The following is a 14,019-nucleotide window of genomic DNA, read 5'->3' as shown; positions in this document are numbered from 1 at the left end:
ATCCAGATGAGAACTCTGGATATTTGGATTATGTTAATGTTTTTTTCCTGTGGTTTTTAAATTTTTCTACAGTAACAGATTACTTTTAAAACTAGGAAAATAAAATTTATTGACTAGGAAATTTTTACAATACCTTCTAATTTTCTAAACCCCAGCAGTTTAGAGTGTCACATTTTGTTTCCATTACTTCTTTTGAAAATCATATATATAAAACATTTTATTTGTATCTTAAATTTGAATTTAATTGTTCTTCAAAAATGTCCTAAATTATCGAATGATGGGAAAAATGGAAAACCATTTTCAATGTTTTTAACATTATGGTATTTAAATGACTGTATTGCTGAAAGGTTCCAAGCGAATTTTTTATTACATTTTTTAAAAACTTCAGAAGTTTGAAAGTATGCAATACTTTAAAGTCTATAACATATTAACCCTATAATTTTCTTTTTTAATCCTTTTTTCAATTAAAAAAACAACAGACAAGTACTGGACGGAAGAAATGAACTTGAAAAAGACACCTGTGCTGAATCTTTGATGACTAAGACCTGTAATGAAGAAGGTAATGATATCCAAATTACCCAAAGTATTTAAAGCATAACAGAATAACAATGTTATAGCTGGCAAGAGCTTCCAGTAAATGAATAAAGATAAGAAATCCCTGGGCATTGCTAGTTGGTATGTTATAAGACAGTTCTTGGATAATATAATGTAAAATACCAAGACAGCTGACTATAGCAAAGGCTTAATTTTAATGATCATACAAATAAATTAGGGGATTTTGTTAAAATGTTGATTCTCATTGAATAGGTCTGGAACAGAGCCCATGATTCTGAATTTCTAACAGGCTCTCAGTAATGTGTATGCTGTTGGCTTGGAGATTATACTTTGGGAAGCCAGGTTTTGAAGGTCACTGAGAAAAATGGCATGATTCTTGCCTAATTCAGTAAGAAAGAAATGTACCTAGTAAGTCAGACTACAAGTGGTACCCCCCAAAAAACATGAGGAGGTAAGAGAGCAATCACTTCCAGCCAAGATGTTCAGCTGAGCAGGTGGCCTTCAAAAATAAGAATTTCAACATGCAGAAGAAATTGTATGAGAAATTATAGAAAAAACACACAAATAGCACAGAGATGACTGTCTGTGAAGGAGCAAAAATAGTTAATATTTGAATGTTCTCACTATGTCCCCTTTTCACTATTCCCTAAAGATGAATCTTAGCTTTGCCTGTTTACTTTCTTACCTTTCTCTCTGAAAATGGGTCATTTCTGCTTAACTAAGTCTTTGAGATTTTGAAATGCAAAATTTGTAACAGCAACAACAAAAAAATACAGAGAACAAAAGAGGCATGTGGAGTTAAGAGACTTTATATGAAGGGTATTTGTTTTTTTCTTTTCCTGCATACCCCAGAGAAGGAAGTGCATGAGAGCAACTTCGGCATCTGAGGGAAGTAGACAGGCAAAAAATGAACTTTTCAGAAGTATTGCATAGTGCCAGGCATATAGCACTTACTTTACTGCTATTGTTTTATAAACTGAGGTCTACCAAGTGTATGCCACAAAGCCTACATAATACATGGTCCCAACTCCAGCCCAAAATACTATCACTTCAACTCTTTAGTTGTTCTCATCTATAAAACCAAAATTTCAATGGAATGATACTTACAAAGGATGAACAGTTGAAAAAACAATTTAAAACGACACTTTGGGCATTAGTTTAAAGATAAATGATTCCCTGTAGGGAAAAAATGGCATTTTCCAATTTTGTTTTCCTTTGAATTTGCAAAGAAGTGTGAAGTTAGTATTCAACAAGGCCAGCAGCTAATTGATGGTTACTAGCAAGATGGAAGAATAGGAGGTCTTCAGCCCTCTTCTCCCCCTAAAACACGAATTTGGCAACCATCCACAAACAAAAGTGCCACAGTGGGAGCTTCAAAATCCAGGTAGGAAGTTACAACACCACAGTGGAGCCCAAGACAGAGGACTCTTTGAGAAGGCATGCCCCTACCCCAGGACCTGACTACAGACCCAGGAGCAGCTCTATTATCCCACATACATGTTCTAGCCCCACTCATCCATTGTCATGCTACCAACCCTGCCTACCGGTGGGCCTGGCAGGGATGACACCTGCCTGTGACCCTAGCAACAGGCCCACTGACTGCAGATCCAACTGCGGACCTAGAAGCAACCCGATAACTAGCTCCAACTGCTCAACTGTGATCCCAGAGTCAGTCTTGTCCACCCAAGGGACCTGGGAGGAGACAGCCAATCTGTGTCCCAAGTAACAGGCCTACCAACTATGGACTCAGAAGTAGCCTATCCACCGGGGTAACCAACACAAGCTATGCCTGCTGACGCCCCCTGTAATAAACAAGCTAACCACTGACCTGACTGTAGACCTGGAAGCAGCCCCATGATCTGACCCTAGTTCTGCTCAACTGCACTCCTAGAGGCAAGCTTGTTTCCTGGGGACCTGCTGAGTAAGTCTTCCTGCCAAAAACACTCTGTAAAGAATGGAAGAAGTTCTTGCTCCTTTAGTTGCACAGACACCAGTGCAAGGCTACAGAGTCATAAGGAATCAGGCAAACATGACATCACCAAAGGAAACTAAAAAAGTTCATTAATGATGCCAAAGAAATGGAAATCCACGAATTGCTTAACAGAGAATTCCAAAAAATTGTCCTTAAAAAGTTCAGTGAGCTAAAAGAGAACACAGATAAGTAAAGAAAATCAGGGGGAAAATGCATGAACAAAATGAGAAGCTCAGAAAACAAATAAAAACAAAAAAAATTAAAAATAAAAATAAAGAAAAACTGTAAAAAAAACAAATCTGGAGCTGAAAAATATAATGATAAAACTGAAAATTTCTGTAACTTCAATGGCAGAATTAAGCAGAAGAAAGAATCCACAAACTCAAGGACAATTCACTTGAAATTATAAATTTAGATGAACAAACGAGAATGAAAAAATGAAGAAACCCTATGGGACTTAATTCAATACCAAAAAGAACCAACATATGAAGAGAAAGAGAGAAAGAGGCCAAAACTTAAATAATGGTTGAAACATCTTAAATCTACACAGGAAAATGAACATCCAAACCTGTGAAGGCCAAAACTTCCCAAATATGTTCAACCCAGAGGGATCATCATGTGACACATTATAACTAAATTGTCAGAAGTCAAAAACAAAGAATTTTCACAACAGCAAGAGAAAAATGACTTGTCGTATGCAAGGGACCATACAAGGAATAGCACCTAAGACTATCAGTGGATGTCTCAGCAGAAACCTTGTAAGCCAAAAGAGGGTGGGTAGATATATTCAAAGCACTGAAAGAAAAAAAAAATGCCAGACAAGAATACTTTACCTGGCAAAACTGTACTTTAAGAATAAAAAAGGAGGAGCTAAGGGGCGCCTGGGTGGCACAGCGGTTGGGCGTCTGCCTTCGGCTCAGGGCATGATCCTGGCGTTATGGGATCGAGCCCCACATCAGGCTCCTCTGCTATGAGCCTGCTTCTTCCTCTCTCACTCCCCCTGCTTGTGTTCCCTCTCTCGCTGGCTGTCTCTCTCTCTGTCAAATAAATAAATAAAATCTTTAAAAAAAAAAAAAAAAAGGAGGAGCTAAGATGGCAGAGTAGTAGGAGGACCCTATACTTGCCTGTCCCTCCAGCATGGCTAGATAAATATCAAATCATTCTGAAGACCCAGGAAATCAGTCTGAGAACTGAGAGAACGAACTGCACAACTACAGGGAGAAAAGAGGCCACATCCTGGAAACCAGGAGATGCAGATGTGATTTGGGGCAGAAAAGAATCACAAGTGCTGTGGAGGGGAGGGAGCACTGAACTGGGAAAGAAGAGTGAGAGAGAGAGAATAGAGCACAAGGCATTGCACAAAAAAAAGACTTACCCAAAACCACTGATGGAGAAAATGAGAGGGGCTGATTATTGCAAGTTTTTAGAAGCAGCAGAGCTCAGAGACTAAAGTTTTAGAAGTCTGCAACATCTCCAGGTAGAGCCTGGTGGGTGGAGAAGTGCTCCTGTGGAAAAGAAGGGCAAAGGCTCAGGAGCAGACAGTGGGCAGTGTGCTCTGAGGATCCCCTGGGTGGCCTGGGAGAGACAGTTCTCCTTCTTGGAGTGTATTTGGGAGAGGTGGCACTGCCTCTCCAGGGACAAAAGAGCCTGTGGACAACACTGACCTGCTCTGTTCATTAGCATATGAACAGAGACACCTGCTAAGGGGAGGTAACCTGGACACTGGCTTTTTGCTGCACTTTACCATAAACTCCAAGCCCCTGCACATTTGTGTGACTGCTCTTCTGGGACAAACTGGCAGCAGCCACAGCTTGGCCAGACCCGCCCTGAGTAGATCAGTATGGGTCCACACAGCACTGGGTCCCTAAAATTTGGAGTTTTGAGACCCAACCAGCATGTCTGAGATAAAACACAGGAATACTGCATGACTGGGTGGGCAGACAGCTCAGACACAGATAGGGTGAAGGCAGTGATCTGAGGGATGCCTGGGACAAATGAGGGGAAATTGCTCTTCTGTGAGGGCTTCCTGAGCAGCAGTGGGTGCACATCCCACTCTCTGGGACCAGAGAGCCCACTGATGCCATTTCCATCACCCCAATCCACCCCCCACACCCATCACCATGGAGGGACTTCAGTGAGCAGCAAAGCGCCCCACAGTGACGCTTGAGACACTCACACCAAGCCCTGCCCCTCTGAGCTCTGAAGGTGCTTCTGAACTAGGGCAAGTGTGCCTGAGAGTGAGAACGGTAGTGGGCCTCTACCCCAAAAGATCAGCACAAACCCCCTGCATGCATCGTCTACTGACCATAGAGTGCTGAAGAGTTTCAATTCTAGGAGAAATAGGATCTAGTCTTTTTTAACAAGCTGATCAAAACATGCCTAGTCGAAACACTAACCACTGCAGGCAAAGAGAAACTCCGCAGAGAACTGACCTGAGAGAAAAAGCAGCCAAAACACAATAGCAGAGAGCACACAGCATACATCAGAAACTTCCTGATGTTCTAGGCCCTGGACAGTATAGGACCTCTTCTTAATATAGTCATTACTCTCAGGAGCATGAAACATTACAACCTTTCATAACACAGAAGACAGAGACATAGACAAAATACCAAGATGGATGAATTCACTGCAAAAGAAAGAACAAGAAGAGGTAATGGTCAGAGATCAAATCTAAACAGATATAAATAAGTAATATGCCTGAACCAGAATTTAAAACAATCAGAAGGATACTACCTGGGCTTCAGAAAAGCATAGAAAACACCAGAGTCCCTTAGTGCAGAGATGAAAGACCTAAAAACTAGTCAGGCCAAAATAAAAAAATGCTACAACCAAGATGCAAAATGGACTGGATGTGATGACCACAAGGACAGAAGAAGTAGAGGAATGAATAAGTGATACAGAAGATAAAATTATGGAAAATAATAAAGCTGGAAAGATGAGAGAAAGAAAAATATTGATCATGAATATAAACTTAGGGAATTCAATGATTCTGTAAAGTATAACAACTTTCATCATAGGAGCTCCAGAAGAGAGGGTAAAATAGGCAGAAGGTTTATTTGAGCTTATAGCTGAAAACCTCCCTAATCTGGAGAAGGAGACAGACATCCAAATCCAGGAGGCAGAAAGAACTCCCATCAAAATCAACAAAATGAGGCAACATCAAAATATACTGGAGTAAAATGTGCAAAATACAGAAATAAGGAAAGAATCCTCAAAGCAGCAAAGCAAAAGAAAACCATAACATACAAGGGAAGACAAATAAGGTTAGCAGCAGATCTCTCCATAGAATTTGGGAGGCCGTAAGGGAGCAACAAGATATAGTCAATGTGCTGAAAGGGAAAAATACACAGGCAAGAGTACTTTATCCAGCAAGGCTCTCATTCAGAATACAAGGAGAGATAAAGGGTTTCCCAGACAAACAAAAACTAAAGGAATTCATGACCACTAAGCCAGCCCTGCAAGAAATATTAAAGGGGACTCTGACTAGAAAGAAAGGCCAAAAGCAACAAAGACTGGAAAGGAACAGAGAAAATTGCCAGAAACACCAACAAAACAACTAATAAAATAGCCCTAAACACACACATATATATATACGTATATATATACGTATATATATCAATAAGCGCTCTGAATGTAAATGGACTAAACACTACGATCACAAGACGTAGGGTGTCAGAATGGATAGAAGGAGGAGGAGGAGGAGGAGGTGGAGGAGGAGAAGGAGAAGGAGAAGAAGAGGAGGAGGAGGAGGAGGAGGAGGCGTCAGCGGTGGCAACGACCAATTATATGCTGCCAACAAGAGATTCATTTTAGACCTTAAGACACCTGCAGGTTAAAAGTGAGATGACGGAGAAACATTTATCATGCTAATGGATATCAAAGAAAAGCCAGAGTAGCCATACATATTAGACAAACTAGATATTAAACCAAAGAATGAAACAAGAGATGAAGAAGGGCACTATATCTTAATAAAGGGGGCTATCCAATGAGAAGATCTAACAATTGTAAATATTTATGCCCCAACTTGGAAAGAAATTGAGGAGGACACAAAGAAATGGAAAAACATTCCATGCTTATGGACTGGAAGAACAAATATTGTTTAAATGTCTATACCACCCAAAGTAATCTACGCATTTAATGTGATCCCTATCAAAATACCACCAGCATTTTTTACAGAACTAAAACAATCCTAAAATTTGTATAGAAGCACAAAGACCCCTAATAGCCAAAGCAATCTTAAAAAAGAAAAGCAAAGCTGGAGGCATCACAATTCTGGACCATCAGCTATATTACAAAGATGTGGTAATCAAGACAGTACAGTACTGACACAAAAACAGACACATGGGTCAATACAACAGAACAGAGAACCCAGAAATGGATCCATAACTACATAATCAACTAATCTTCGACAAAGCAGGAAAAATTATGCAATGGAAAAAAGTCTCTTCAATAAATGGTGCTGGGAAAACTGGACAGCAACATGCAAAAGAATGAAACTGGACCACTTTCTTATGCCATACACAAAACAAACTAAGTATGAGACAGGAAACCATTAAAATCATAGAGGAGAACATAGGCAGCAACCTCTCAGACCTTGGCCACAGCATCTTCTTGTTAGACACCTCTCTGGAGGCAAGGGAAACAAAAGCAAAAATGAGCAATTGGGACTTCATCAAGATAAAAAGCTTCTGCACAGCCAAGGCAACAACAAAACTAAAGGCAACCAACAGAATGGGAGAAGATATTTACAAATGACATATTGGATAAAGGGTGAGTATCCAAAATCTATAAAGAACTTACAAAATTCAACACCCAAAAACCAAATAATCCAGGTAAGAAATGGGCAGAAGGCATGAATAGACTTTTTTCCAAAGAAGACATACAGATGGCTAACCAACACATCGAAAGATGTTCAACATCACTCATCATCAGAGAAATACAAATCAAAACCATGATGGGATGCCACCTCACACTTGTCAGAATGGCTAAACAACACAGGAAATAACAGATGCTGGTGAGGATGAAGAGAAAGGGGAACCCTCTTACACTGCTGGTGTGAATGCAAGCTGTGCAGCCACTCTAGAAGACAGTATGGAGATTCTTCAAAAAGTTAAAAATACAATTACCCTCTGATCCAGCAATTACACTACTAAGTATTTACCCAAAGGACAGAAAAATGCAGATCTGAAGGGACACATGCACCCTGATGCTTACAGCAGCATTATCAACAATAGCCAAACTATGGAAAGAGCCCAAACGTCCATCAACTGACGAATGGATAAAGAAGATGTAGTGTGTGTGTACACACACACACACACACACACACACACACACACGAATATTACTCAGCCATCAAAAGAAAGAAAGAAATCTTGCCATTTGCATGATGTGGATCGAGCTACAGTGTATTACGTTAAGCAAAATAAGTCAATCAAGAAAAATGCCATATGATTTCACTCATATATGGAATTTAAGGAATGAAACAGTTGAACATAGTGAGGGGGGAGGCAACCCAGAAAACAGACTTTTAACAACAAAGAACAAACTGAGGTTTGGTGGAGGGGAAGTGGGCAGGGGGATGAATTTAATAGGTGATGGTTATTAAGGAGGGCACTTGTGATGAGCACTGGGTGTTATGTGTAAGTGATGAATCAATAAATTCTACTCCTGAAACAAATTTTACACTATATCCTAATGGACTAGCATTTAAATGAAAACTAAACACACGCACACACACAGAAAAAAATTTTTGAGAAAGAACAAAAGGAGTTTCCCCAGACAAACATAACCTGAGGAAGTATATTACACTAGTTCTGCCTTACAATAAGTACTAAAGGAAATTCACATTGAAAGAAACAAAAAAGCTAAACAGTAACATGAAAGCATATGAAAATATAACTGTCACTGTTAAATGAAATACTGTAATGGTGGCAGGTAAATCACTTTTAACACTAGTATACAAAATTAAGACAAACATAGTAAGAATAACTACAACCACCGAAATGAAACACAACATAGAAATAAGTAAAATCTTGGGATGCCTGGGTGGCTCAGTTGGTTAAGCATCTGCCTTCAGCTCAGGTCATGATCCCAGCGTCCTGGGATCAAGTCCCGTATTGGGCCCCTTGCTCAGCAGGGAGCCTGCTTCTCCCTCTGCCTGCTGCTCCCCCTGTCTGTGTGCTTGCTCACTCTCTCTCTCCAACAAATAAATAAATAAATAAAATCTTTTAAAAAAATTTGCTAAAAAGAAGTAAAATCTGGACTCAACTCAGTTTGTGTGACATTAAAAGGAAAGTGTACACATTCTGCACATAACTGAAATTACATTGTTATTAGCTTAAAACAGACTGCCTTAACTAGAAAATGTTTGATGTAAGTCCAGTGGTAACTACAAAAGCAAAAAGTGTGACAGATCCATCAAAGATACAGAAAAGAATCTAAGAATACTACTACTACTACTACTGTTGCTACTACAAAATCATCAAATAAAGAAAGGCAAGTGACAAGGAACGTGATCAGTACAAAATGGACAGAAGACAGTTAATAAAATGGCAACAGTAAGTCCTTTCCTATCATAGTAATTACTTGAAATGTAAATGGAATAAACTCCTCAATCAAAAGATAGAGTGGCTGAATAGATTTAAAAAAAACAAGTCTCAACTATATGCTGTCTACAAGAGACTCACTTTATTTTTTTTTTTTAATTTATTTAAGAAATCTCTACACCCACTGTGGGGCTCAAACTCATCACTCCAAGATCAAAAGTTGCAAGCTCCCCCGACTGAGCCAACCATGCACCCTGAGACTCACTTTAGATTTAAGGACATACATAGCCTAAAAGTGAAAGGGTGGAGAAAGATATTCCATGCAAACGGTAACCAAAAGAGAGCAGGAGTCACTATAGTAGACAAAATAAACTTTAATTCAGAAACTATTACAAGACAAATTAAGGACTGATTTTTGGAAAAGATAAAGCAACATTATATAATGAGAGAAGGGTCAGTTTACCAGGAAGATGTAAAAATTACAAATAAACACCCAACATCAAATATAAACCTATCAATATATATTAATATATAAAGCAAACATTTACAGATTTGAATAGGTAACATACAATAGTAGTATACTTTAATACCCCTGCCTTTATAATGGATAGATCATCCACACATGCAAAAATCAGTAAGAAAACAGCAGAACTGAACGACACTATAGACCAAATAGAAAGTAAAAACATACAGAACATTCCAACCAAAAACAGAATACTCATTCTTCTCAAGTGCACCTGGAACATTCTCCAGGATAGATTACATGCTAGGTCACAAAACAGATCTTAACAAATTTAAAAAGACTAGTATCATTTTAAATATCTTTTCTGACCATAATGGAATGAAATTAGAAATGAATAATAAAAGGAAAAGGAGAAAATTCAGAAATACTCAAAATTTTAAAAACATAAACAACTACTGGGTCAAAAAAGAAATCAAAAGGGAAATAAGAAAATATCTCTAAACAAACAAAAATGAACACACAACATACCAAAACTTATGGGAGGCAGCAAAAACAGTACTAACAGGAAAGTTTATAGCCATAAACTTATTTTTTAAAAATCTCAAGCAACGTAACTTTATACCACAAGGACCTAGAAAAGAACACGCTAATCATGAAGTTAGCAGAATGAAGAAATAATAAAGATTACAGTAGAAATAGGGTAAAGGAAGACAATTTTTAAAAATCAATGAAATTAAGAATTGTTTTTTGGAAAAGATAAAGTCACCAAACCCTTACCTAGACTAAGAAATAAAGAGGGAAGACTCAGATAATAACAGAAATGAAAGAGGAGACAATACAACTGATCCCACAGACATAAAAAGGATCATAAAGGACTATTATTAACAATTACACACCAATAAGTTGAAAAACCTACAGAAAATGGAAAAAAATCCTGGAAACATATTACCCACCAAGAATGAATCTAGAAGAAATAGAAAGTCTGAACAGACCAATAACAAAAAAAACTGAAGGAGTAATTAAAAGCCTTCCAACAAAGAAAAGCCCAGGACCAGATGGATTCACAGATGAATTCTACCAAACATTAAAAGAATTAATACTAATCCTCCTCAAACTCTTCTAAAAAGTCAAAGGAGAGGGATCACTTACACTTATTCTAGGAGACCAACATCACCCCTGATACCAATACCAGACAAGACATCAGAAAACAAGAAAACTACAGGTCAGTATTTTTGGAGAACATAGTTGCAAAAATTCACAAGTAAATACTAGCAAACTCAGTTCAACAGCACATCAAAAGAACCATATATTAACCAAGTATGGTTTATCCCTGGCATGCAAAGATGGTTCAACATACAAGTATCAATGAATGTGACATACCACAGTAACATAGCAAAGCATAAAATTCACATGATCATCTCAATATACACAGGAAAAGCATTTGACAAAATACAACACCTTCTAATGATAAAAAAGAAAAAACTCTCAATAAATAAGTATATTAAAACAAACACACTTCAACATAATAAAGGCCATTTATGAAAAAGCCACAGTGAACATCAATACTCAACAGTGAAAAGCTGAAAGCATCCCATTTAACTTCTGAAACAAGGATGTCCACTCTCCCCTCTCCAACACAACATAGTACGGAAAATATGAGGCCAAACAATTAAAAACAAAAAAAATAAATAAAAGCACCCGAATTGGAAGGGAAGAAGTAAAACTGTCTGTCTGCAGATAACATATTCTTAAATGTAGAAAACCTTGAAGCCTCCACAAAAAGCAGTTAAAATACATGAATTCAGTAAAGACACAGGACACAAAATCAACATACACAAATCAACTGTGTTTCTATATACTAACCCACCTATCAAAAGGAAATTTAAAAAACAGTTCCACTTACAATAATATCAAAAAGAATGAAATGCTTAGGTATAAATTTAACCAGGGAGGTAAAATACACTGAAAACTACAAAACACTGATGAAAGAAATTCGAAAAGAAACAAATAAATGGAAGGACATCTCATCTTCATGGACTAGAAGACTTTGTATTGTTAAAGTCCATACTTCCCAAAGCAGTTTGTACATTCAAAGAAATCTATCAAAATCCCAGCGGTGGGGTGTCTGGGTGGTTCAGTCAGTTAAGTGTCTAACTTCAGCTCAGGTCATGATCTTGGGATCCTGGGAATAAGGCCCACATCAGGCTCTTGCTCAGTGTGGAGTCTGCTGTCCCTCTCCCTCTGCCTCTCCCCCTGCTTGTGTTCAGTCTCTTTCTCAAATAAGTAAATAAAATATTTCTTAAAAATCTCAGTGGCATTTTTTACAGAAACAGAAACAGAAATAGAATAGCAAATTCATTTGGAAATACAATAGACCCCAAATAGCCAAAAGCAATATTGATCAAGAAGAATAAAGCTGGAGGTATTACATTGCCCAATTTCAAAACGTATTACAAAATGAAAACAGTATGGTACTGGCATAAAAACATATACACACTAATGAAACAGAATAGAAAGTCCAGAACTAAATCCATGGTCTTCAACAAGGATGCCATGAATATGCATGGAAAAAGACAGTCTCTTCCATAAATGCTGGTGGAAAAATTAGAAATTTACATGTAAACAAATGAAACTGGACCCTTATCTCACTCCGTATTTAAAAAATCAACTCAGGGGCACCTGGGTGGCTCAGTCAGTTAAGCATCTGCCTTCAGCTCAGGTCATGACACCAGGGTCCTGGGACTGAGCCCCACATCAGGGAAGTCTCCCTCTGCCTTCCCCCACCTAGCTCATGTTGTCTCTCTCTCTCAAATAAATAAATAAAATCTTTTTTAAAAATCAACTCAAAATGGATTAAAGACCTAAACTTAATACCTAGAACAATAAAGTCTTAAAAGAAAATTTAGGGGAAAAGCTACCAAACATTGGACTAGACAGTGGTTTCGTGGATAGACAACAAAAACATAGGCAACAAAAGCAAAAACAGACAAATTGGATTAGATCAAACTAAAAGGCTTCTTCACAGCAAAAGAAATCCTCAACAAAATAAAAAGGTAACCTACAGAATGGGAGAAAATATTTTGAGACCAAATATCAGATAAGGGGTTAATACTCAAAATTTGTAAATAATTACAACTCATGGTATACAATGGAATATTATTCAGTCTTTAAAAAGGAAATCCTGCCATTTGCTACAACATGGACTGGCCTGAAGGACAGGATGCTAGGTAAACTAAGCCAGACACAGAAAAACAAATCTTACATGATCTCACTTGTATGTAGAATCCAAAATAGTCAAACACATAGAAGAATGGTGGTTGCCAGGGGCCTGGAGAGAGGAGGAAATGGGAAAGTGTCGGTCAAAGAATACAAAATTTACGTATGCAAAATAAGTTCTGGAGATCTACTGTACAATACAGGACCTATGATAAATAATACTGTATTACATACTTCAAAATTTGCTAAGAGAGTAGATCTCACATAAATGCTCTTACCAAAAAGGGAAAAAAGGAGAAATGACAAAGGGGCTACGGGAGGAAACTTTTGGAAGTGATGGTTATGTTTATGGCAATTATAGTAATGATGGTTTCACAGGTCTCCAAACCCATTATGTTGTATACATTTAAACATCTACAGTTTTTTGTATCACTCTGCTTAATACAGTTTCCTTCATGGTATTAAAGAAATGTAATTGAAGAACTTGACTTATTTTGGGACAACCAATATTTGGTTGTGGGATTCTGTCAACTGACAGTGACGATCATTGTATTTGGCTAGAAGATCATAGCTTTATGTGTTTTCTAAACTTAATGATGCTAAGGTGTAAAGGAGCAGTGGAAGATAAGGACTGAAACCCAGGTTATGGGCCAGATTTTGGATAGGCTTTGGTGTAAGGCTAAAGAGTTTACATTTATTTCAGTAGGTATTTTTATGGCTTTTAAAGTTGTCAAGCAGAAAAAAAGAAAATAAATAAATTTTAAAAATAATGAAGTTGTCAAGCAGGAGAGTGATATAATCAAAAGCATGGTATAAAAACATTAATCTGACAGCCTCATCCCAAGTTGGCTGAAATGAGAAATGACAGAAGGAAAACCTACCTATCAAGCTTATTACAATATTTTGGTAGTAGACCTGTGTGAAAATACTGATAGTAAGAACAAAAAAGGTTAATCTTAAGAGAGATGATGGTAAAAGATTTATACGACTTTAAATTCTTTTATCTGGCATTCAATAAATATTAAGTGCCTACTATGTACCAGAAACTATGTTATGCACTGGAAATAGAGGTAAAAGACGTAATGCAAAAACTCTGGGAGAAGGCTTTGAGGCATTTTCCAAACTGACATTACAGTGACCTTAAACCATTTAGACCTTGTATTATCTGTCCATATCATCTCTATCCAACCTTATTTACTACTACACATTTTAACTGTTTCTTCATCAAGCAAGACAATGTGTATGACACTTTCTAAAATATGACACCT

The 14,019-nt window shown here is 37.6% G+C and overlaps 1 protein-coding gene across 17 annotated transcripts in view; it reads left to right on the top strand.

The window, feature by feature from the left end:
* WDPCP (WD repeat containing planar cell polarity effector) overlaps positions 1 to 14,019 on the top strand; it is a 489,024-nt gene that overhangs the window by 424,676 nt on the left and 50,329 nt on the right. For all 17 annotated transcript variants that reach the window (XM_057309423.1, XM_057309427.1, XM_057309428.1 and 14 more), the window contains one exon: positions 480 to 559. In XM_057309423.1, coding sequence (XP_057165406.1) covers positions 480 to 559 — 80 coding nt within the window. The remainder of the gene's footprint in view (positions 1 to 479; positions 560 to 14,019) is intronic.

The sequence above is a fragment of the Ursus arctos genome, unplaced genomic scaffold, assembly GCF_023065955.2.
Source record: "Ursus arctos isolate Adak ecotype North America unplaced genomic scaffold, UrsArc2.0 scaffold_8, whole genome shotgun sequence".
Lineage (NCBI taxonomy): Eukaryota > Metazoa > Chordata > Mammalia > Carnivora > Ursidae > Ursus > Ursus arctos.
This window is presented reverse-complemented; position numbering and strand designations above follow the sequence as displayed.